Genomic DNA, 22160 nt, shown 5'->3' with positions numbered 1-22160 from the left:
ATCATTGTGTGTTTATGAAATAAAAAAGGTGGCATGGCATGCACATTCTGGCCTACTCATGCATGGTCAACATCTAAACAAAGCAAAAAGTGTTGCAATTGGCATTTCTACAAATTGCAAACTCTGTGTGAGGAAAAGGGATGGAGAGTTGTATTAATATGAACCTCACACAAACTACAAGCACACAGTCCATAGATAACAGCTAAGACTCACCGTGCTACGCCTTGAAAAAGGCCACTTTGACTTCTTTGTGTCTAATAACAAAAATAAAAGGAATATGAATTAGAATAATTATAACTAAAAATAATCAAAACACCAAAACAATGTGTTGAGAAATTGTAAAATGGTTAATGAGTGATAGCTGTGTAGTGGAACTGTAATAATAGAGTGAAACAACACACCAGAGAAGTTAGAGTTGTTTAACATATCAGCTGCTCCATTGGATACAAACAAGTCACCTGGCGAAACATCCAACCCAGGCAAGCTGACCACTACAGAGCTCCGCCTTCTTTCCTGTAGACTGCAGTAGACAGAAAATTATTTAAAAAAAGTACTCCTCTATTTAAATTGCACACAGGAAAATCAGTGCTTTATAATACGTTTGGATTAGTTATGTCACATTTACACAATGCTGTTTGCATAGAGATATACTTATTGCACATCAGGAGGAAATAGAAAATTATATTTATTGTTCGTTATAGATAAAATGCAGATTAAATAACGATCAGAAATGTGCCGCAATTTACAACGCATGACCAGACATAACGAGAAAAATAAAATGTGCCACATGACTGGCTTTTTGAAAGGGAGGTGCTGATTTAACTGTACATTTCTCACACATTATACTCCTCTGGCTCTATTTTCAGACTTACCAAAGCAAGTCTGCGGCTAGAACATTACAGGTGTGGCTTTTAGCCTGAGGCTAAATTCAAACAACTACTGTTTTCAAGTGTTTAACGTATTCTATGCTTGGATTACAGAAGAGAGTAAACATGATCATATCATCATAACATACTGTATGTCATTCAGTTACACTCTGGACTCAGTTAATATAATCTCAAGGACTGTTGCCATTGAAAAAAAATCTAACAAACTCAATTTTCAAGAAGAGTTGTAAGCAAACTTGCACAATATGGAATTGGTTATGAAAGAATATATTGGATAACATGAATACTGAATACTGTGCTATTGTTTGACACCCTTTCCCTAGATCTATATAGTGCAGACCAGGAATAGCTAAACACTATAACTCTGTTGAAAACTAACTTCTGCTAAAAAAAAAAAAAAAAAGGGATGAGATTTATTAATCTATCGACTGTATCTATCGATGGCAGCAGGAGAAAAGAGCAAGAGGATAAGATGTTTTTTTAAGCGGTAAAGGTTCACTTTTAAATCCCTGGCATGTACTGACGGTTGGTCAGTGACGGTTGTCAGCTTTCCGTGTCTTCACTTACTAAAGCTGAAAGATTTTACTTGACAAAACGTTCAGAGAAACATAGGTATAGAACTGATGAGAGCAGGTAATTATAAAATACTAATGAACCATATGGACCATAACTCATATCCTGATATAGTTTGGCCCATAAACTAACTCATAAATGGAAATATCCGTTGGCGTAACTAAATAGCTCCACCATGGCTTCATTTAAAATTTTCGGGACTGATGAGGATCCCAAATGCACCAAAACAGGTACCAACGAATAAGAAAAGTAGGTTTTGCATAATAGGATCCTACATCCAGAGGTGTTTTGAGATAAGAAAAACAAAAAAGCTTTGAAGTCAAATATAATCTACCGGTACAAACGTATTCACAAAAACATTTAGCTATGCTCAATTCTTCAGCTGACAACAACACAGGAGAACAAAATGTGGAATAAAGTGCATGTTTAAACATCAGCAGCAACATGAAAATAATTTACCTTTAACAATGGTGTTTTTATAGGTAAACATTGTTATAGGACATACGCACAATTATTTTAGCCAGGAACACCAACTTGCCAACTGCTTCATGATGCTGTGTGACAGGCTGTGTTTTGAAAATGACTTTTAAAAAGTAATTTATAGTTACTCGTTACTTTACCAAAAAAGTAATTTAATTACTAACTGAATTACTCCTTAATAAATGTAATTAATTACTAGGTAAAGTAATTAATTTGTTACTTAAAAAAACTTCAAATATCTGGCATAATGCAGTTAAGATATTGTATGTTTCAATGTGTGCGTGTGCCTTTGACGCTGCTTGTTGTCCAGTGGCGTGTGACGTCAGCGAGTCCATGCTCGGCATTTAGCTTTAGCTGTTTTTGTTAGCTTAGCAGGTTAGCAGCGTTAGTTTGTCGGCTCTAACGTCAGCTCTTTTTAATATTTCACTGGTTTGTGTTACCTCTACTTAATACATAGATTGAATGCGCTTCCATGGCTGTATGTTCTTGTCAACAAACGGCAAATTGTTTAGATGACAAGTTTGTCACTTCAATCATTGATTTGTTGTCCAATATACAAGCACACAGTACAGTTTGTGTTAAGTTTAAAGGTGGTGATAAAAACGTTGTTTTTTACTGACCAGTTCCTCCAAATAAAACCTTGTTTATTCCGTATTGGAAGACTTGGAGCTCTCACACAGCCCCGCTACAGCTACAGCCCCACTCCCCTCTGTGCATTAAGCAGGAGGAGGGACACACATACAGCTGTCAGCGCGCACAGAGTAATCAGTGAGACGTCCGCGTCAATCACTTGTTCATTTGGTTATGGTAATGGTTTAAGTTTATGTCAAATATGTTATACATCTATCCATCTATTTTTTACCGCTTTTCCCTTTCGGAGTCGCGGGGGGTACTGGAGCCCATCTCAGCTGCATTCGGGTGGTAGGCGGGGTACACCCTGGACAAGTTGCCACCTCATCACAGGACCAACACAGATAGACAGACAATATTCACACTCACATTCACACACTAGGGCCAATTTAATGTTGCCAATCAACCTATCCCCAGGTGCATGTCTTACAGATAGGCGGAAATCTTACTCTAATTGATTAAATTTGGATGGGTTTATTTCAGGAGTAAAAGGCTAAATAAAGGGTAAAATCTGTATTTGCACGTGTGAATGCGACTAAAATGCTCGCACTGACTAATTAGATGAAATACAGAAACAGTATTAACAATTCTACGGGGTTTATTTGCAGTAGTGTAGAACTACAGTAGACTGCATTATACTTAAATGTGTTTTGGATATTTGGACTAAATGGAGTAGCTAAAATATTACAAACTCAGAGGCAATAAAAAGTGTTATAGTTCTTGATTTTCAAAGCATATTCTATATGCAAGCAGAAGTACAAGCAATGAGAACAATACTGCCTCTCATTTTCCCCGGCTAGTGATAGTTTTTCTTCCCTATATAGTTTACATTTCTGCATTGTGTCTGCTCAGCTGTCAAGCAAACACAAATGGCTGCAGGCGGAAATCATGGATGAATTAGTGGCGTTTGAACAGTGAGTATTCACTGTCTGTGAAAGTGCAAACCAATCCTTTAAGGTAATGAATACTGAGTCAACATTAGAAGAGATAACAGTGAGCAAGCAGCATCACCTGAGGTGGACACATGGATAATGAGACTGGAAGAAAGGCACAGAAAGCTGTTTGCAAAGCAGGTCAGAGCATCCATACTCTTCATTCCAAAGTATTCTCACAATGACAATCCTGTTGCTTTGTGGCGACTCAGAAAGCCTCCTCTGTGTCCACTGAGGGCACTTGAAAAAATGGCTGCTTTGTTCTATGCTCAAAAGAGAAATAATGATGCACAAAAACAAAAATGTCCCCACCAATGGCTTTGCAGGGCTGGGCCACTATAAGAGGTGCAGTGCCAGCGTGTAATTAAAAGGGACAATAGCTGCCTAATTATCCAACGAGGGGAAGAACCCAGCCGCCCATTAGGAGGGGAGTGGGTGGCAGCAAGGGACAACAACATTAATGGGGGTTTGTGTAGTCCACACATAACCATGGGACTCTCAAAACTTAACCTACCAAGCTTGTGCTTCACTAACAAAGACAAGAATGACAATGAATTCACAATTGGGGGCCTTAAACAAAAAGGTAGCATCATGGGTGCCCAGTGACACAAGGCAAGGCCCTCAAAGTGTTTGCACAAGATGGGGTGGCTTATGTTTTTGTGCAGCCAAATAAAAACAGTCATAAAAGAGGCAGCTCACTGTGAAAATTAAAAAGGTTTCAAGATTGTGGATGAAAGGGGTGTTTTCATTTTAATATTCCTAAGATGTAAACATGTTCCCATCAAAAGTTGCATATGGATGATGCTGTTGCAGACAGCATGCAAAACCCTCACCTGTTAGGACGATGCTCCCTCTCCTGCAAAAAGAGGACAATGATTCAGTCATTGCAAAGTTTTCTATTCATGCCAGGTCATGTGAAACTACATTACTAAAGTAGAGCTATAAAAACACTTTTGGAACATCAAATAGCTACCTCCTGCATACTGTAAGCCTGAGTTTTGTCATTGAGGGACACATTATTAACTAGCGGTTTAACCGTGTACCATAGGACTATAATCTGCAGGATTTGGATTGGTGGTTTGGGAGGATGTCCTCTAATTTACATAATTGGCTATGGCTCATGTGTTTTTGTTACATAGACAACTCTTTGTGTTAGTAGTATCAACGTTTCACATTTTTCTCAGTACATAATAGATTATTGCTCAATTTTTGCAATTTTTGTTGTTCTTATTTTAATCTTACAACATAGTTGCAAACATTTGGTGTTTGTAATCCAGTAGATCACTCGAGTCATAGATCTTCTGTATGACAGGTATGTTCTTTAAGGATCATGTGTCAAAGTAAAAGATGCACAATGGAGTGTTCTGCTGCAAAAAAGTAAGTTGGCATGCTGGTTAACTAGTTAATATTTCTGCATGATGTACTTAACAAAGTTCTAAGTGAGTCTACTTTGTCTCACCTCTTGCTTTAATGGTGTCTTTGTCCATATCTATGGACGGAGTCAGTGTGTTTGCTAGGTTGCTAACAATTGATGCTATATGCTAATATGCTAGCCAGGTGTACTGCGTGCACGGTGTCCACAATGGCAGTACACCGTCAGGTACTGCTGATTTTGAAACATTTTGGGCGTCTTCAATGCTGCTCTGATTGCAAGCTTAATATGACACATTCACACAATATGTAGTTATTTTTAGAATTTCATTGACAAACTTGAGTATTTATATCCCCACAAAAATTTCACAATCCCGGAGATATTTAATTGAGTCGGGGTGTCGGATGTTAGCCAGGTCACTCTTGTAAAAAAAAAAAAATGTCAATGAGTTTTCAAATCAATTAAATAGATGCACAATATACTTTCTTGCTAGAATACATATTAAATATTGTTCTTGTTTCTTCTTTCAGAGCCACGTTATCTTTGAGTGTTTAATGATATTTTATTTATAAGTGTTTTTTAATGATAAAAGCAAAACAGTGTTGTGCGCTTCACTTCCGGTTAATTTGACTTTTTGTTGTAGACACATCCGTGTCATATTCCTTCCAGTATAGATTGATCAATATGGACTTTCCTAAAGGTGAAAGCCGTTAATGTCTCTTGTAATCATGTTAGCAGATAAGCAAGCTCAGTAAATGAGCAGTGTCACCGGTCTGTGAGCATATCAAAGTGTGGTTACCAATCACAGTTTTACGATGACTTTAGTACAAAATCGTAATACTAAACGTCGGGATTTTTACCACACTTAATCATGAATACTATTTATCGTTAGGTCTTTAACTTCTAACTAAAATAAAAAAAATGTAAAATCTATTTGTGGTAGTCCAAATGTATTCATGGCGGGACACCATATATAATTGCATAGGAAACACCAGGTTTTGGCAACATATTTTATAAGAACCTTTACAGACAATGGTAAACAAGATCCACGACTTTAACCTGGATATTCTGGGATCTTCCTTTGCCCTTTAACAACATTTTGTTGGCATACAGTTAATTCTACAATCATTTTATTTGCAATTAGTTGCTAATTCTACTAACAAACAACCACTTAGGCTAGGATCAAAACTCATGCTCCTACTTTGTCTTACAGTATACTCGGCATTCCACAACGAATGCAAAGTGCTCTTATAGCAAACGACAGTAATATATCACTTTCAAAGACATCCAAATTTGAAAGTGTTTTAAGTGGTCACTCAAATTCAAAAGCCTCTGATATCTGAGGAGAATGCAGACACGCTATTGAGAATGTGCTCAGTTGAATAGCAGTAGCTGATGAATAGATTTCCCATTATCCACTTCCATCGCTCACTGACCCCTCCTTTATTGGGTGACTGCTGACTGCCACGATTGAGGACCCAGGGAGAGCACTTCCCAGGCCTCTCGAGGCAGTAGACTCGGTCTGAGCTGTCAGTGCATGTAACTGCTGATTCATTGGCTGTCAAAAGACTGCTTTGTGGATGACCACCACAGGGGGCAAGGCAGAGTGAGCCTGATAGGACTTCCACAAGTAAGGAATGTGAAACAATTTAATTTACAGGCTGTGGATTCAAATCCACACCTGACTATTGCATGGTGAAATGTGTTCAGTGACCGGAGGGCCCCAAGTTCAAGTCTCCCAAATGATATACAGTAGGCAAGGGCCCCTCCACCTGTTCACCCTAAAACAGTCCACTTAAATCCCAAACCTGCTCACTAGTTGCTGGATAGCTGCCTAAACCTCCTGTGTGTCAGTGATTTGTATGTGGCAGTACTGTAATGGTTAACTGCAGATATCCGATTTATAGTAATAAATAATGTATGTAATGTAATGTAAATTTTGTATAAATAATTGTCTCTTTTAAAAAGGTATTTAACCTAAAACATCTGTGGTTATGGCAACGTTGTACAAACTGCAAAAATTATGCCTTCAAAAAACATTAGCTAACCAGCAGTAGCAGCCACCAGATCCAGTTTACATACTACCTGGCCAAAAACAGTCACACTAATATTTAATTGGACCATCTTTAGGTTTGTTTACAGCACACAATCCCTACGCTATTTTTTCCACAAGCTTCTGCAATGTTATATTTAATTCTGTGGCGTACATTTTTCTTGTGTTAATGACGGGAGATTCGGACCACTGCGCAAACTTTCCCCACCAATCTTCCATTTTTTAATAAATGCGTTGGATTGTTCTTAACCCGATTTGAGTATTTCCAGAAATCTCCCTAATGTTTTCTAATGTTTATACTTGCCAATAATTTACCCACCTTCTAAAACACATTAACAACTTTTCCATGACCACGCGATGCGTTTTTCTACATGGTTGTTTAACAAATTAGAAGCTACTTACTGTATCAATTAGAAAAATACTATATAAGGTAGCTCGGTCTTTGTACGCCCTACTTTTCATATGATTTGGTTTTTGACTAAAACGTTCACTATATTTTTGCCTTGGTTTTTTAATACCATCCTAGTTATTGTATGGCCCAACCACAGGTGGAGGACTCAAGTCACATGACTTGACTGGAGTTGAGTCACAAACTTAAGGACTTACTTGACCAACACTGATGAAAGATTTGACTTGACTTTGACTCAAAATTACTTGACTTTTTTTAAAACGTATATATTTTCATTTTTTAACGTTCGATTACGTTAAAAATGTAAATATATATATTTATCTTATCATATTATTATTATAACATTGTATTTTAACATAGTTTGGTGAGTTGCAATTACAACAGTGGTCAGCAAGTAAGCACAGAAGCAGCAGTCCTAGGAGTGACTAGGCAAAAAAACTATTCCATTTTGGTCCAAGAATTACATTGTCAATGACATGATCAGAATTACATCCCAGGTGTTTATTTTCATAATGGCAGACGTCGCATCATTAATATTTACATAAGTTACAGGGTTTCCCCCACATTGCAAATATACCTGTGGCAGTGGGGGCGTGGTTAGGTTTGTGGTGGGGGTACAATATATGTAATGATGCATATATTTTTATTAAAAGGGCTAAAGAAATGTTATACATACATTTAAAAACAAATGTTATTAATTAGTATTAATATATATCAGTGTTTTCCCTTAATAGATTCAATTATGGCGCACCGACAGCTAATGCCGCCACACCTTGAAAATTTTAGTTTTTTACGTAAAGACAAATTAAATAAATATAATGCAATGTAGTGTCGAGAACAAGACACAGAAAGTCTGACGCTGTTTTTAACTTTTATTGCCAATCTTATGCTAACAATTGGTCTAGTTTGTCCAGTGTCACAATGTGTTCACACCAATTGAAACAATGGGCATCATAATACGAACATACACGTTAACACTAGTGTGTCGCTACAGTATTTAGTTTATTTTTTGCGCACTATTGACTAGTGATGCACCCTAAATTCGTCCGCCGAAAAAATACTTTGATTAACGAACAGCACTGCTGAAACAGATTGTTGTGATGACGTAAGCAAGACACACGGAGGCAGCATGTCTACGATTGGACATATTTTAATATATGCTATTTATGACTTGATTGGCAACAGTAAATTGGCCCTAGTGTGAATGCTGTCTGTCTCTGTGTTAGCGCTGCAATGATGTGGCTTGTCCAGGGTCTACCCTTCCGCCCGAGTGCAGCTGGGATAGGCTCCAGGCCCCCGGCAAACCCAGGAGGCACAAGCGGTAGAAAATGGATGGATGGATGGATCTACAAAATGTAAGAGGACAGTAGCGGCTTTTGTTGGAATTGTTAGCATAAGATTGGCAATAAAAGCTAAAAAATAGCGTCAGAGTTTGTTCGACTTTTTTAGGACTCTACAATACATTATATTACCGTATATTTCGGACTATAAGTCGCAGTTTTTTTCATAGTTTGGCCAGGGGTGCGACTTCTACTCAGGAGCGACTTATGTGTGAAATTATTAACACATTACCGTAAAATATCAAATAATATTATTTAGCTCATTCACGTAAGACACTAGACGTATAAGATTTCATGGGATTTAGCGATTAGGAGTGACAGATTGTTTGGTAAACGTATAGCATGTTCTATATGTTATAGTTATTTGAATGACTCTTACCATAATATGTTATGTTAACATACCAGGCACGTTCTCAGTTGGTTATTTATGAGTCATATAACGTACACTTATTCAGCCTGTTGTTCACTATTCTTTATTTATTTTAAATTGCCTTTCAAATGTCTATTCTTGGTGTTGGGTTTTATCAAATAAATTTCCCCCAAAAATGTGACTTATACTCCAGTGCGACTTAATCAAATCAAATCAAAACAATCAAATGTAAATCAAAGCTTTTTTTTAATTAATGTAATTGATTCATTGTTGCAGCCCTAGATTTGTGTAAATATTTTTGGGTGTCTCGAATAAATTATTTGGATTTACATAATGGGAAAAATGTGCTTTGGTTCATGTACATTTCAGTTTTTGTCTGACCTTTTGGAATAGATTACTAATGTAAACTGAGGTACTGGTCTGTATTCCAAGGTGTTTTGAATATAAAACACCACTGCTCACCTGTAATTCACCATCAGGAAATCCAAACTCTTTCATAATCGTAGGATGAGCACTGTGACATTCTGGCTTTATGGAAGCGGTACCATTGTCAAACGTCTTTGATCTATGTGATCTGGTTCTCTCTCGGCCACAGGATGAAATTGGCGGATGTTCATGACAGATCGCCCCATCGGAGTGGAGGGGGCTCATGGCAAGAGGAGACTTTACTCGGTGTAAAGGTGATGACGAGATTGGTTTTGAGGGGTCTTCCAGTGTGCTCCCCATCCCAGCAGGATCCCAACAGTCCAACACGGGACGCCGGGTGCTCCTAATCCTCCTCAAGGTAGGAGAGGTGGAGATGCGACCGGGAGCCTGCCGGTCAAACTGGAAGAAAGGCGCTACCATTCCATCATTATCAAGCAAGGGTGAATGCCTCAATTTGGAGTGTGTCCGTGTAAGTTCGATGTGCATTATCACCGGGTTGCTGGTTTGACACTCCTTGTGTTCAGAAGGCCCGCCGCCGTCTGTTTGTGTCTCTGCATTTACCACACCTGACGGGACAACTTCATTTTCCACCCATTCAATGTAACCCCAGTCCATCTTTCTCTCAGCATCCTGCTCATTGTTCTTCAGGACAACATGCTTTATTGTAGACATTTTAGCCTCAAAGGCATTGTAGAGCAGCAACGCATTCAGAAAGCATGCGGTTTAGTGGTCTGGCTGCACATTTGCCTCTTCTGATTAAAGGTCGGATGATAATCCTGCAGCATTCCAACGCCATTCACACCAATAACCTCACAAGATTCTAGGGAGAGAAATGAAACAAAAAGTCAGTACCCGCCAAGCAAAACATAACAGTTGGTTGGCCTACTAAAACTAAAACACTTGTTAATTAATCAATTTAAACTATTATACAAAATATATATTTCATATATATTTAAACTATTATACAAAACATCGGGTCAGGTTCAAATATAGAGATGAGGGTCTTTAATTTGACCTGCTGTTGTACTCTGTCTCAAAGTGTTAACATGTGCTCAATGTTTCCTTACCATTATTGCTATGTTGTCTATTACCATTGTTGGTATTTTGTCTATTACCATTGTTGGTATGTTCATTCTTCCTACATTGTTGATACAAATTATTGTTACAGTGCAATAATTATTGTTACCTGTGGTAATGCCACCATGATACAACATTTGTATTAGAATCTTTACACAAAGTAACAGTGAAACTCAATGTATTAATCACTGTATAGAGAACTGGGGGTGGGATTAAATAAATTATCTTCTTCCCACTCCCTTTCAGGCAAAACTGGACCATCATACTTACATACTGTACATCACCTTTTGCATTATATTAATTTATATTATTACGTGTTGTCTACATTGTACTTTTTTTTATGTCTCCAAGTTTTCTCATTGTCATCCCATTGGGTTGAGTTTTTTCTTGCCCTGATGTGGGATCTGAGCCGAGGATGTCGTTGTGGCTTGTGCAGCACTTTGAGACACTCGTGATTTAGGGCTATACAAGTAAACATTGATTGATTGTCATTGCCTGAAATAAATGAATAAATGAAAAAAAAAAAGAAGAATGTATACGTGTAATTCTGACCAATTTTGACAAACTTAAAATGAGTTCGGGCGCATTAAAAACCGGGTAGTTAGATTATAAGGTTTATTCCATGTGTACAGCTCCACTAATGGACATTGGAGTGTTACTTTAGGTGTACAGCTCCACTAATGGACATTGGAGTGTTACTTTCAAAGGCAAAATTAAAGTATTGCTAGAAACATAATTTTATATGGGACTTTGTATTATATGTATAGTACATGTTCCAAAAAGAAAAAAAGCATAAAACACCACCAGAATTAAAGATATTACAAGTCAAAGTGATGAAGCTTAGTGTTACGCTCATGACTTGGTGTAACTATACATTACCCTATAAGATGAAGGCAATTGCATTTTATTGATATTTGAAATGTATTCAATGTTTATAAATGAATATTTAAATATATTAAATGTAAAAAAGGGAATAAATATTCAAAATAAGATCATTAAATGAAATCTAGTTTGGTATTACGCCCTCATGAGCGCAACACAAGGTTGTAAAAGTTTCAACTACAATTCTAAATAAGATGTCAAAAGCAAACTGAAATCAAATACACACAGCTTAAAGATTGATCAATACCTATTTAAATTTAGTAATACATAAATATGATGATTTATCAAAATATAAAAGAAATATACCTGAACAGAACGCTCATGATGGTTACACCAAAAAGTAACGCTATGAATCGCGTTTTTCCAAGTTTTTGGGGCATTTTTATGCTATTTCCAAGCATCTCCTTATTATCGTTGATTTTAAATGGTCAAACTTATGCATGTTCGCATGCCCTAGTAAACAAAACAAAAAAGTCATATTTATTTTGATTGTTACATTTTGAAGTACATTTGTGCAAGTGGGTGCACATGAGCTGTACACATGTCAATTGCGTGAGTCAAAAAAACTCGCCCACATAAGTGGCACGGTTATTACGTCACGGACGTTCACTAAAAAGGATAACAGCGTGTTAATTTCGCCTTTAAAACGGAGTCGCTTCCACGGTTATTTTCACTACTTTGAAATAAACTCCGGCTACTTAAAATCGAGCCACCTGCTCTTTTGAGCCCGTCAGGCGACGAAGAAGGCGTAACGTTGCATCGGTCATTAGCGCCAACGGATGGCACCTGTCTCTAATCACATGGCGCCCATCAAAGTTGGACAAGAAGCAGACATGGCGACTTACTTGATTGTGAGTGCAAAGTAACGGCCGAGACCTGTGCGAAGTTGGCGGAAGAGGGGGAGTCCTGCTGCCCGGCTAGTGCCAAAGGAAACCCGAAATTGCTCCAATAAAAAAAAAAAGGAAGATTCCCAAGAGATTTAAAGACACAAAGTATCACCCGGATGACTGCGTGTGTTCGGTAGGCAAACACCACTAAAGAAGAAGCAGGTAGAATGGCAACATGAGGGCGTGTTAGCCAGTTAGCCAAGCTGAGGGAAAGGTGCGACTGAGCACCGCCTGCATGGAAACATCACTAGTGTCTTTGACCACACACACGCACACACACGCACACACGCACACGCACACTTTCTTGTATTTGTTACCTTCTTGAGACCTCTGAAAAAAATGCCTATCTCATTAGGACCACCCTTTCCAGATATATAAAAGATTTGTATTTACAAAATTAATACTATATACAAACTATGTAAATATAAAAAAGCTTGTTGTGAAAAGTGAGTTGGAATTTCACAAGAAAAATTTCACAATTTCACAAGAAAAACTTAGAATGTTGGCAGTATTATAATAAAAGTCTAAATGTTACAAGAAAAACTGAACATTTGTGCAATATTATGATAAAAGTTGGAATTTTACTCAATAACAGTTTTTTTTCCCCCATTGCTACAATTCTAAATAAGATGTCAAAAGCAAACTGAAATCAAATACACACAGCTTAAAGATTGATCAATACCTATTTAAATTTAGTAATACATAAATATGATGATTTATCAAAATATAAAAGAAATATACCTGAACAGAACGCTCATGATGGTTACACCAAAAAGTAACGCTATGAATCGCGTTTTTCCAAGTTTTTGGGGCATTTTTATGCTATTTCAGAATCAGAATCAGAATCAGAATCAGCTTTGTCATTACGCAAGGTAACGAGATTGAGGCCATTCCACACAGTGCGATGTGTGCATGCTAGAAAAACATTGTGCAAATATATAAAAATATAAAAAATGTAGAAGTGCAATGAATATGGTGTGAAATGAATATATACATGAAAAAAAAAAAAAAAAAAAAAAAAAAAAAAAAAAAAAACCAGGGTGGTTGGTGGAATGGGTTATTGCACCGAAGAGAAGGCAGTTATGAGGGACAATGGGGCAGTCCGTTCAGGATGGTTATGGCCCTGGGGAAGAAGCTGTTCTTTAGCCTGTTTGTTTTGGTTTTAATGCACCTGTAGCGCTTCCCAGAGGGCAGCAGGTGGAACAGGTCAGAGCCAGGGTGGGTGCTGTCCTTGATGATGGCACTGGCTCTGTTGAGGCAGAGGGAGGTGTAGATGTCCGTCAGAGAGGGGAGAGGGCGGCCGATGATCTTCTGAGCCGTCTTGACCACTCTTTGCAGCCTCTCCCTGTCTGCTGCAGTGCAGCTGCCGTACCATACCGTAATACAGTAGGTCAGCATGAACGTAGTCGTAATTTTACTCGACAAAAGTCACAATTTTATAAGAAAACGTTCAAATGTTAGCAATATAACAATAATCGGAAATTTTACTTGGCAAAATAATGACAAAAGTCATAGTTTTACTCAAATTTTTTTTACTATTTTACAAGGACAACAAAAACATTGGCAATATTGTGATAAGTCAGAATTGTATATGACAAATGTCACCATTTTGCATTAAAAAGTAACAATTTTACATAAAAAAGTTATAATTTTACGAGAAAATATTGCAATATTACAGAAACAGAAAGAATGTGAGAAATGTTTCCCAATTGTATAAGAAAAAAGTCGACACATTGTGAGAAAGTCTAATTTTAGTTGAAAAATTTTTTTTTTGGGGGGGGGTTTGTTTGTAATTGGTTTTCAATCTTCATTATTTACTTTAAATTATGACAGTATGTCTCTATATACAAATTTATTTAGTTTTTTAAATTAATTTTGGCCAATGGGGGCACATTTCAATTTCTTACACGCACTTCAAATTTTTACACACACTTGTTATTTCATATGTTGACCAGACAAAACCGACACACAGTCAATTTGAAAAATCCCTTCTTTTTTGGGACCACCCTAATTTTGATAGGTTTCACCACCAAGGGTGCAACTGAGACATTCTCTATTAGATGCAATGGTTTTCCTTATTGGGACCATGATTTCGGTCCTAACTTGTTCACCAGTCCTCATATGGAAGCTACTTTTCCTTGTTGATGTCTCAAAAAGGGTACAAATACAAACGCACACGCGCGCACACACACACACACACTTTCTTGTATTTTTTACCTTCTTGAGACCTCTAAAAAAATGCCTACCTCTTTAGGACCACCCTTTCCAGTTATGTAAAATATTTGTATTTACAACATTAATGATATATACAAACCATTTAAATATAAAAAAGCTTGTTGTGAAAAATGAGTTGGAATTTCACAGGAAAAATGTCACAATTTCACAAGGAAAACTTAGAATTTTGGCAGTATTATACTAAAAGTCTAAATGTTACAAGAAAAACTGAACATTTGTGCAATATTATGATAAAAGTTGGAATTTTACTCAATAACAGTCTCAGTTTTCCAAGAAAAGCTTAACATTTTGACAATTTAATGAACATAGTCGTAATTTTACTCGACAGAAGTCACAATTTTATAAGAAAACTTAAAAATTTGGGCATTATAACAATAATCGGAAATTTTACTTGGCAAAATAATGACAAAAGTCATAGTTTTACTCAAAAAAATGTTAATATTTTACAAGGACAACAAAAACATTGGCAATATTGTGATAAGTCAGAATTGTAAATGACAAATGTCACCATTTTGCATTAAAAAGTAACAATTTTACATAAAAAAGTTATAATTTTACGAGAAAATATTGCAATATTACAGAAACAGAAAGAATGTGAGAAATTTTTACCAATTTTATAAGAAAAAAGTCGACACATTGTGAGAAAAAGACTGCTTTTAGTTAAAAAAAAAAATTTGGGTGGGGCGTTTGTTTGTAATTGGTTTTCAATCTTCATTATTTACGTTAAGTTATGACAGTGTCTCTCTATATACAAATTTATTTAGTTTTTTTAATTAATTTTGGCCAATGAGGGCGCATTTCAATTTCTTACACACACTTGTTATTACATGTGTTGCCCAGAGGGGGAGCACTTCAAATTTTTACACACACTTGTTATTTCATATGTTGACCAGATGGGGAGCACTTTTAAAACCGACACACAGTCAATTTGAAAAATCCCTCCTTTTTTGGGACCACCCTAATTTTGATAGATTTCACCACCAGAGGTGCAACTGAGACGTTCTCTATTAGATGCAATGGTTTTCCTTATCGGGACCATGATTTCGGTCCTAACTTGTTCACCGGTCCTCATATGGAAGCTACTTTTCCTTGTGGATGTCTCAAATGCACACGCGCGCGTACACTCACACACACACACACACACACACACACACACACACACACACACACACACACACACACACACACACACACACACACACACACACACACACACACACACACACACACACACACACTTTCTTGTATTTGTTACCTGCTTGAGACCTCTGAAAAATGCCTACCTCTTTAAGACCACCCTTTCCAGTTATATAAAAAATTTGTATTTACAACATTAATAATATATACAAACTATTTAAATATAAAAAAGCTTGTTGTGAAAAATTAGTTGGAATTTCACAAGAAAAATGTTACAATTTCACAGGAAAAACTTAGAATTTTGGCAGTATTATAATAAAAGTCTAAATGTTACAAGAAAAACTAAACATTTGTGCAATATTATGATAAAAGTTGGAATTTTACTCAATAATAGTCTTAGTTTTACGAGAAAAGCTTAACATTTTGACAATTTAATGAACGTAGTCGTAATTTTACTCGACAGAAGTCACAATTTTATAAGAAAACTTTAAAATGTTGGCAATATAACAATAATCGGAAATTTTACTTGGCAAAATAATGACAAAAGCCATAGTTTTACTCAAAAAAATGTTTTACTATTTTACAAGGACAACAAAAACATTGGCAATATTGTGATAAGTCAGAATTGTATATGACAAATGTCACCATTTTGCATTAAAAAGTAACAATTTTACATAAAAAAGTTATAATTTTACGAGAAAATATTGCAATATTACAGAAACAGAAAGAATGTGAGAAAATTTTCCCAATTTTATAACAAAAAAAGTCGACACATTGTGAGAAAAAGACTGCTTTTAGTTAAAAAAATTTTTTTTGGGGGGGGTTTGTTTGTAATTGGTTTTCCATCATCCATCCATCTTCCTCCGCTTATCCGAGGTCGGGTCGCGGGGGCAGCAGCCTAAGCAGGGAAGCCCAGATTTCCCTCTCCCCAGCCACTTCGTCCAGCTCCTCCCGGGGGATCCCGAGGCGTTCCCAGGCCAGCCGGGAGAGATAGTCTTCCCAACGTGTCCTGGGTCTTCCTCGTGGCCTCCTACCGGTCGGACATGCCCTAAACACCTCCTTAGGGAGGCGCTCGGGTGGCATCCTGACCAGATGCCCGAACCACCTCATCTGGCTCCTCTCGATGTGGAGGAGCAGCGGCTTTACTTTAAGCTCCCCCCGGATGACAGAGCTTCTCACCCTAAGGGAGAGCCCCGCCACCCGGCGGAGGAAACTCATTTCGGCCGCTTGTACCCGTGATCTTGTCCTTTCGGTCATAACCCAAAGCTCATGACCATAGGTGAGGATGGGAACGTAGATCGACCGGTAAATTGAGAGCTTTGCCTTCTGGCTCAGCTCCTTCTTCACCACAACGGATCGATACAGCGTCCGCATTACTGAAGACGCCGCACCGATCCGCCTGTCGATCTCACGATCCACTCTTCCCTCACTCGTGAACAAGACTCCGAGGTACTTGAACTCCTCCACTTGGGGCAAGATCTCCTCCCCAACCCGGAGATGGCACTCCACCCTTTTCCGGGCGAGAACCATGGACTCGGACTTGGAGGTGCTGATTCTCTTCCCAGTCGCTTCACACTCAGCTGCGAACCGATCCAGTGAGAGCTGAAGATCCTGGCCAGATGAATCCATCAGGACCAAATCATCTGCAAAAAGCAGAGACCTAATCCTGCAGCCACCAAACCGGATCCCCTCAACGCCTTGACTGCGCCTAGAAATTCTGTCCATAAAAGTTATGAACAGAATCGGTGACAAAGGGCAGCCTTGGCGGAGTCCAACCCTCACCGGAAACGTGTCCGACTTACTGCCGGCAATGCGAACCAAGTTCTGACACTGATCATACAGGGAGCGGACCGCCACAATCAGACAGTCCGAAACCCCATACTCTCTGAGCACTCCCCACAGGACTTCCCGAGGGACACGGTCGAATGCCTTCTCCAAGTCCACAAAGCACATGTAGACTGGTTGGGCAAACTCCCATGCACCCTCAAGGACCCTGCCGAGAGTATAGAGCTGGTCCACAGTTCCACGACCAGGACGAAAACCACACTGTTCCTCCTGAATCCGAGGTTCGACTATCCGGCGTAGCCTCCTCTCCAGTACACCTGAATAGACCTTACCGGGAAGGCTGAGGAGTGTGATCCCACGATAGTTAGAACACACCCTCCGGTTCCCCTTTTTAAAGAGAGGAACCACCACCCCGGTCTGCCAATCCAGAGGTACTGCCCCCGATGTCCACGCGATGCTGCAGAGTCTTGTCAACCAAGACAGCCCTACAGCATCCAGAGCCTTAAGGAACTCCGGGCGGATCTCATCCACCCCCGGGGCCTTGCCACCGAGGAGCTTTTTAACTACCTCAGCAACCTCAGCCCCAGAAATAGGAGAGCCCACCACAGATGCCCCAGGCACTGCTTCCTCATAGGAAGACGTGTTGGTGGGATTGAGGAGGTCTTCGAAGTATTCCCTCCACCGATCCACAACTTCCGCAGTCGAGGTCAGCAGAACACCATCCGCACCATACACGGTGTTGGTAGTGCACTGCTTCCCCTTCCTGAGGCGGCGGATGGTGGTCCAGAATCGCTTCGAAGCCGTCCGGAAGTCGTTTTCCATGGCTTCTCCGAACTCCTCCCATGTCCGAGTTTTTGCCTCCGCGACCGCTGAAGCCGCACACCACTTGGCCTGTCGGTACCTGTCCGCTGCCTCAGGAGTCCCATGAGCCAAAAGAACCCGATAGGACTCCTTCTTCAGCTTGACGGCATCCCTCACCGCCGGTGTCCACCAACGGGTTCTAGGATTACCGCCACGACAGGCACCAACTACCTTGCGGCCACAGCTCCAATCAGCCGCCTCGACAATAGAGGTGCGGAACATGGTCCACTCGGACTCAATGTCCAGCACCTCCCTCGTGACATGTTCAAAGTTCTTCCGGAGGTGGGAATTGAAACTCTCTCTGACAGGAGACTCTGCCAGACGTTCCCAGCAAACCCTCACAATGCGTTTGGGCCTGCCAGGTCTGTCCGGCATCCTCCCCCACCATCGCAGCCAACTCACCACCAGGTGGTGATCGGTAGAAAGCTCCGCCCCTCCCTTCACTCGAGTGTCCAAAACATGAGGCCGCAAATCCGATGACACAACTACAAAGTCGATCATAGAACTGCGGCCTAGGGTGTCCTGGTGCCAAGTGCACATATGGACACCCTTATGCTTGAACATGGTGTTCGTTATGGACAATCCGTGACGGGCACAAAAGTCCAATAACAAAACACCACTTGGGTTCAGATCCGGGCGGCCATTCTTCCCAATCACGCCTCTCCAGGTTTCACTGTCGTTGCCAATATGAGCGTTGAAGTCCCCCAGTAGAACGAGGGAATCACCCGGGGGAGCACTCTCAAGTACTCCCTCGAGTGAATCCAAAAAGGGTGGGTACTCTGAGCTGCTGTTTGGCGCGTAAGCGCAAACAACAGTCAGGACCCGTCCCCCCACCCGAAGGCGGAGGGAAGCTACCCTCTCGTCCACCGGGTTGAACTCCAACATGCAGGCTCTGAGCCGGGGGGCAACAAGAATTGCCACCCCAGCCCGTCGCCTCTCACTGCTGGCAACGCCAGAGTGGAAGAGAGTCCAGCCCCTCTCGAGATAACTGGTTCCAGAGCCTTTGCTCTGCGTCGAGGTGAGTCCGACTATATCCAACCGGAACTTCTCTACTTCTCTACTTCTCTAATTGGTTTTCAATCTTCATTATTTACTTTAAGTTATGACAGTATGTGTCACGGCCAGGGTGCATTGGAATGCGCCCTCATCATTGCGCTCTGCGCTTCACACCGCGGGACACGCCCACGACTGTGGCGCACATCCAGGGACGCGCCGCGCGCGTCTCCGCCCTGCAGCTGCCGCCAGCTGCAATCACTTGCCGGCAATCATCACACCTGCCTGGAATGAAGGAGCTGCCTTCATAAGCCTGGACATCTTGGCATGCCGGCGCCGGAATATAATCATCTGTTGGCGTATAGTAAGCTATCATCCTGCTTGATGCAATACTGTTCTCTCTGTCTGTTTTCCAGAGGTGGGACCAAGTCATTGCTTTGCAAGTTACAAGTAAGTCTCAAGTCTTTACCCTCAAGTCTCGAGTCAAGTCCCGAGTCAAGACAGGGCAAGTCCGAGTCAAGTCCAAAGTCAAGACTGGAAAGTCTCAAGTCAAGTCCCAAGTCCTGCATTTTGAGTTTCGAGTCCTTTCAAGTCGTTTAACCACAGACTAATATATTTACACAGACTGTGTATGCTTTTAAAACGCTGTATTTATTTATTAAAACAAGTGCATTTGAAATTGCAGGAAAAAAGATAGTGCTGACATTGCACTTCAAAATAGCACTATTAACCAGTCATTTTAAACATGTAACTCATTCCTTTACAGAATAAACACATTTGAAAAAAACAAGTGCAACTGTACTTATTTGCACCAAAGTGTTAACATTGTATTTCCATGACATATTGCATTGTAACTAGTTCCACAGCAGTTTCTATCCTGTTCTTACCTTATCTCATTGATCTCATCTCATACTGTATGTGTGTTTATGTGTGCGTACACATGAAAAGCATAACAAATATATGAACATAACAATGAACAGAGTTGTACTTTTTAGATGTCAGGACCCTATGTAATATGTACACATATTCTTAATATAGTATACATTTTAACTGACCTTTATTTGACTATGTTTGTCTTTTTGTAGGTGGCTAAAATACGCGGTGCTGCTGACCGCCGTCTAACGTTACGTTACTGTGTGTGATACATTGACTAACATAATGTTACTGTGTGTGATACATTGACTAATGTAATGTTACTGTGTGTGATACATTGACTAACGTAACGTTATGTATAGGTACCTCATGCAACCCTGCTTAAAAAAAAATCACTTGACAAAAAGTATGAATAAGGTAGCGAACTGCAGTGGATGCAACAGATTGCCGTGTTTGCAATGACTTTATAACCATAGACGTCTTATAAGTAGACGCAGCATTGGTTGCTGTGACGTGAGCAATTTGGCCGCCATCTTGAAGTGCTGATGAGGAGCCTGCGAGCAGCCTAAACTGACAGTTGAAAGGTAGAAAACAAAGATGCTAAACTGACAGTTGACAGGTAGAAAACAAAGATGGTGTTCAGCGTTTTCCTGCTCAAATGAGCGGACTGTTGAAAATAGGAATCGGGGGACTACTTTTCACAAGTAAGATTTAACATTAACGTACTATTGGTTGTATTTTGTGAAAAGAATATTAGCACAGAGTTGAGAAGGATCAAAGATCTTCAATATTTGTATGTGAAAATCACAAAGAAATCTTCTGGGGGAGGATGACGCCCCTACAGGGGTTTGGTTTACAAACTTTCAGCCCCACCAAGAACAAAATTCACCAGCCGCCACTGATTATGATGCATTCTCATTTTAGGCAAAGTATAAGACAATACTTTCTTAACAGTATAATTGTAACCAGGAATAAGTCTTCAAGTAACAATATTCAAATACTAACATTGTTGGGTTAAACAGAATTTGGTTTTATTCCGAATCCAGTGAAACAGATTGGTGGTTTTAGCTGATATGAAGACTTTCAGGTGTTTATATATGTTTAAGTATTTGGCAGACACTTTTATCCAAAGCGACTTACATAAAATAATACATATAAAACAATCACTGCAAACCTTATCATTTAAGGGAAGAATGTAATAGAAAATATCAATACAAAGTGTCAAGACAGAATAAACTCTCTGCTGCTGCAGCAACAGAGATACAGTCTATAGGTCCCTAAGATATATAGATATCTAATGTATTCATACATTGTTTATGTAGGATATACGCATGTATATATAACCTAATCATATTGTTTCTTCAACTTAAAAATAGTTTACCGTTTTTTTCCCCCTTCCCTGGGATTATATTCCCAGTTTTGATCTCGGACGTCTGGTCACTTATAGCGTATAAGAATATTATATTACTGTTAAGCAAACTATGAATAATAAAACACGCCAAAACATGTGTCTGTTATCATAGCTACACGTATGACAAAAAAGGGGGGTGAAAATCAGTGGTATTCAGTGAGGTAAGATGAATTAAATGCGCTGACAGTTCATCGCTCCTGCCAAATGAATTGCACTGAGTGGAGCGGATCACCACTCCAAGATGGCGGCTCCGCGTCTCGTCTGCGCCAGTAGGCAGTAGCGCTCTATGCTGCGTCTACTTATAAGATGTCTATGGTTATAACGTTAGCAGTGAGTTTGCAGCCTCACTGATTTAACTACACAGCAATTAAAAGTCACGTTACTTAGCTAATAAACGTTATCTTACATTCAAAACTTACCCTTCTTTGTGCAACTTCAAATGTCGAACGAAGTTGGAAGTTGTTGCGTCTCCGTCTGTAATATTCGAACTGCGTGATTTGTATACTGCAATTCGTTTTTTGTTGACTAAGTCGTAGTTTTTTATACC

General features: G+C 39.5%; 1 protein-coding gene across 3 annotated transcripts in view; it reads right to left on the bottom strand.

The window, feature by feature from the left end:
* The window catches only part of plekhg7 (pleckstrin homology domain containing, family G (with RhoGef domain) member 7), a 53025-nt gene extending 30865 nt beyond the window's left edge, over positions 1-22160 (bottom strand). The window contains exons 1-5 of one of the 3 annotated variants that reach the window (XM_061969923.1): positions 22033-22160; positions 9509-10292; positions 4336-4358; positions 402-520; positions 214-254 (exon numbers count right to left, since the gene is read on the bottom strand). In XM_061969923.1, the coding sequence (XP_061825907.1) occupies positions 214-254; positions 402-520; positions 4336-4358; positions 9509-10144 (819 nt within the window). In that variant the 5' untranslated portion in view covers positions 10145-10292; positions 22033-22160. Of the gene's footprint in view, positions 1-213; positions 255-401; positions 521-4335; positions 4359-9508; positions 10293-12276; positions 12575-22032 lie in introns of those variants that run through there. The other 2 variants (XM_061969922.2, XM_061969925.2) reach the window with 2 other exon arrangements.

The sequence above is a fragment of the Nerophis lumbriciformis genome, linkage group LG10, assembly GCF_033978685.3.
Source record: "Nerophis lumbriciformis linkage group LG10, RoL_Nlum_v2.1, whole genome shotgun sequence".
NCBI classification, from domain to species: domain Eukaryota; kingdom Metazoa; phylum Chordata; class Actinopteri; order Syngnathiformes; family Syngnathidae; genus Nerophis; species Nerophis lumbriciformis.
This window is presented reverse-complemented; position numbering and strand designations above follow the sequence as displayed.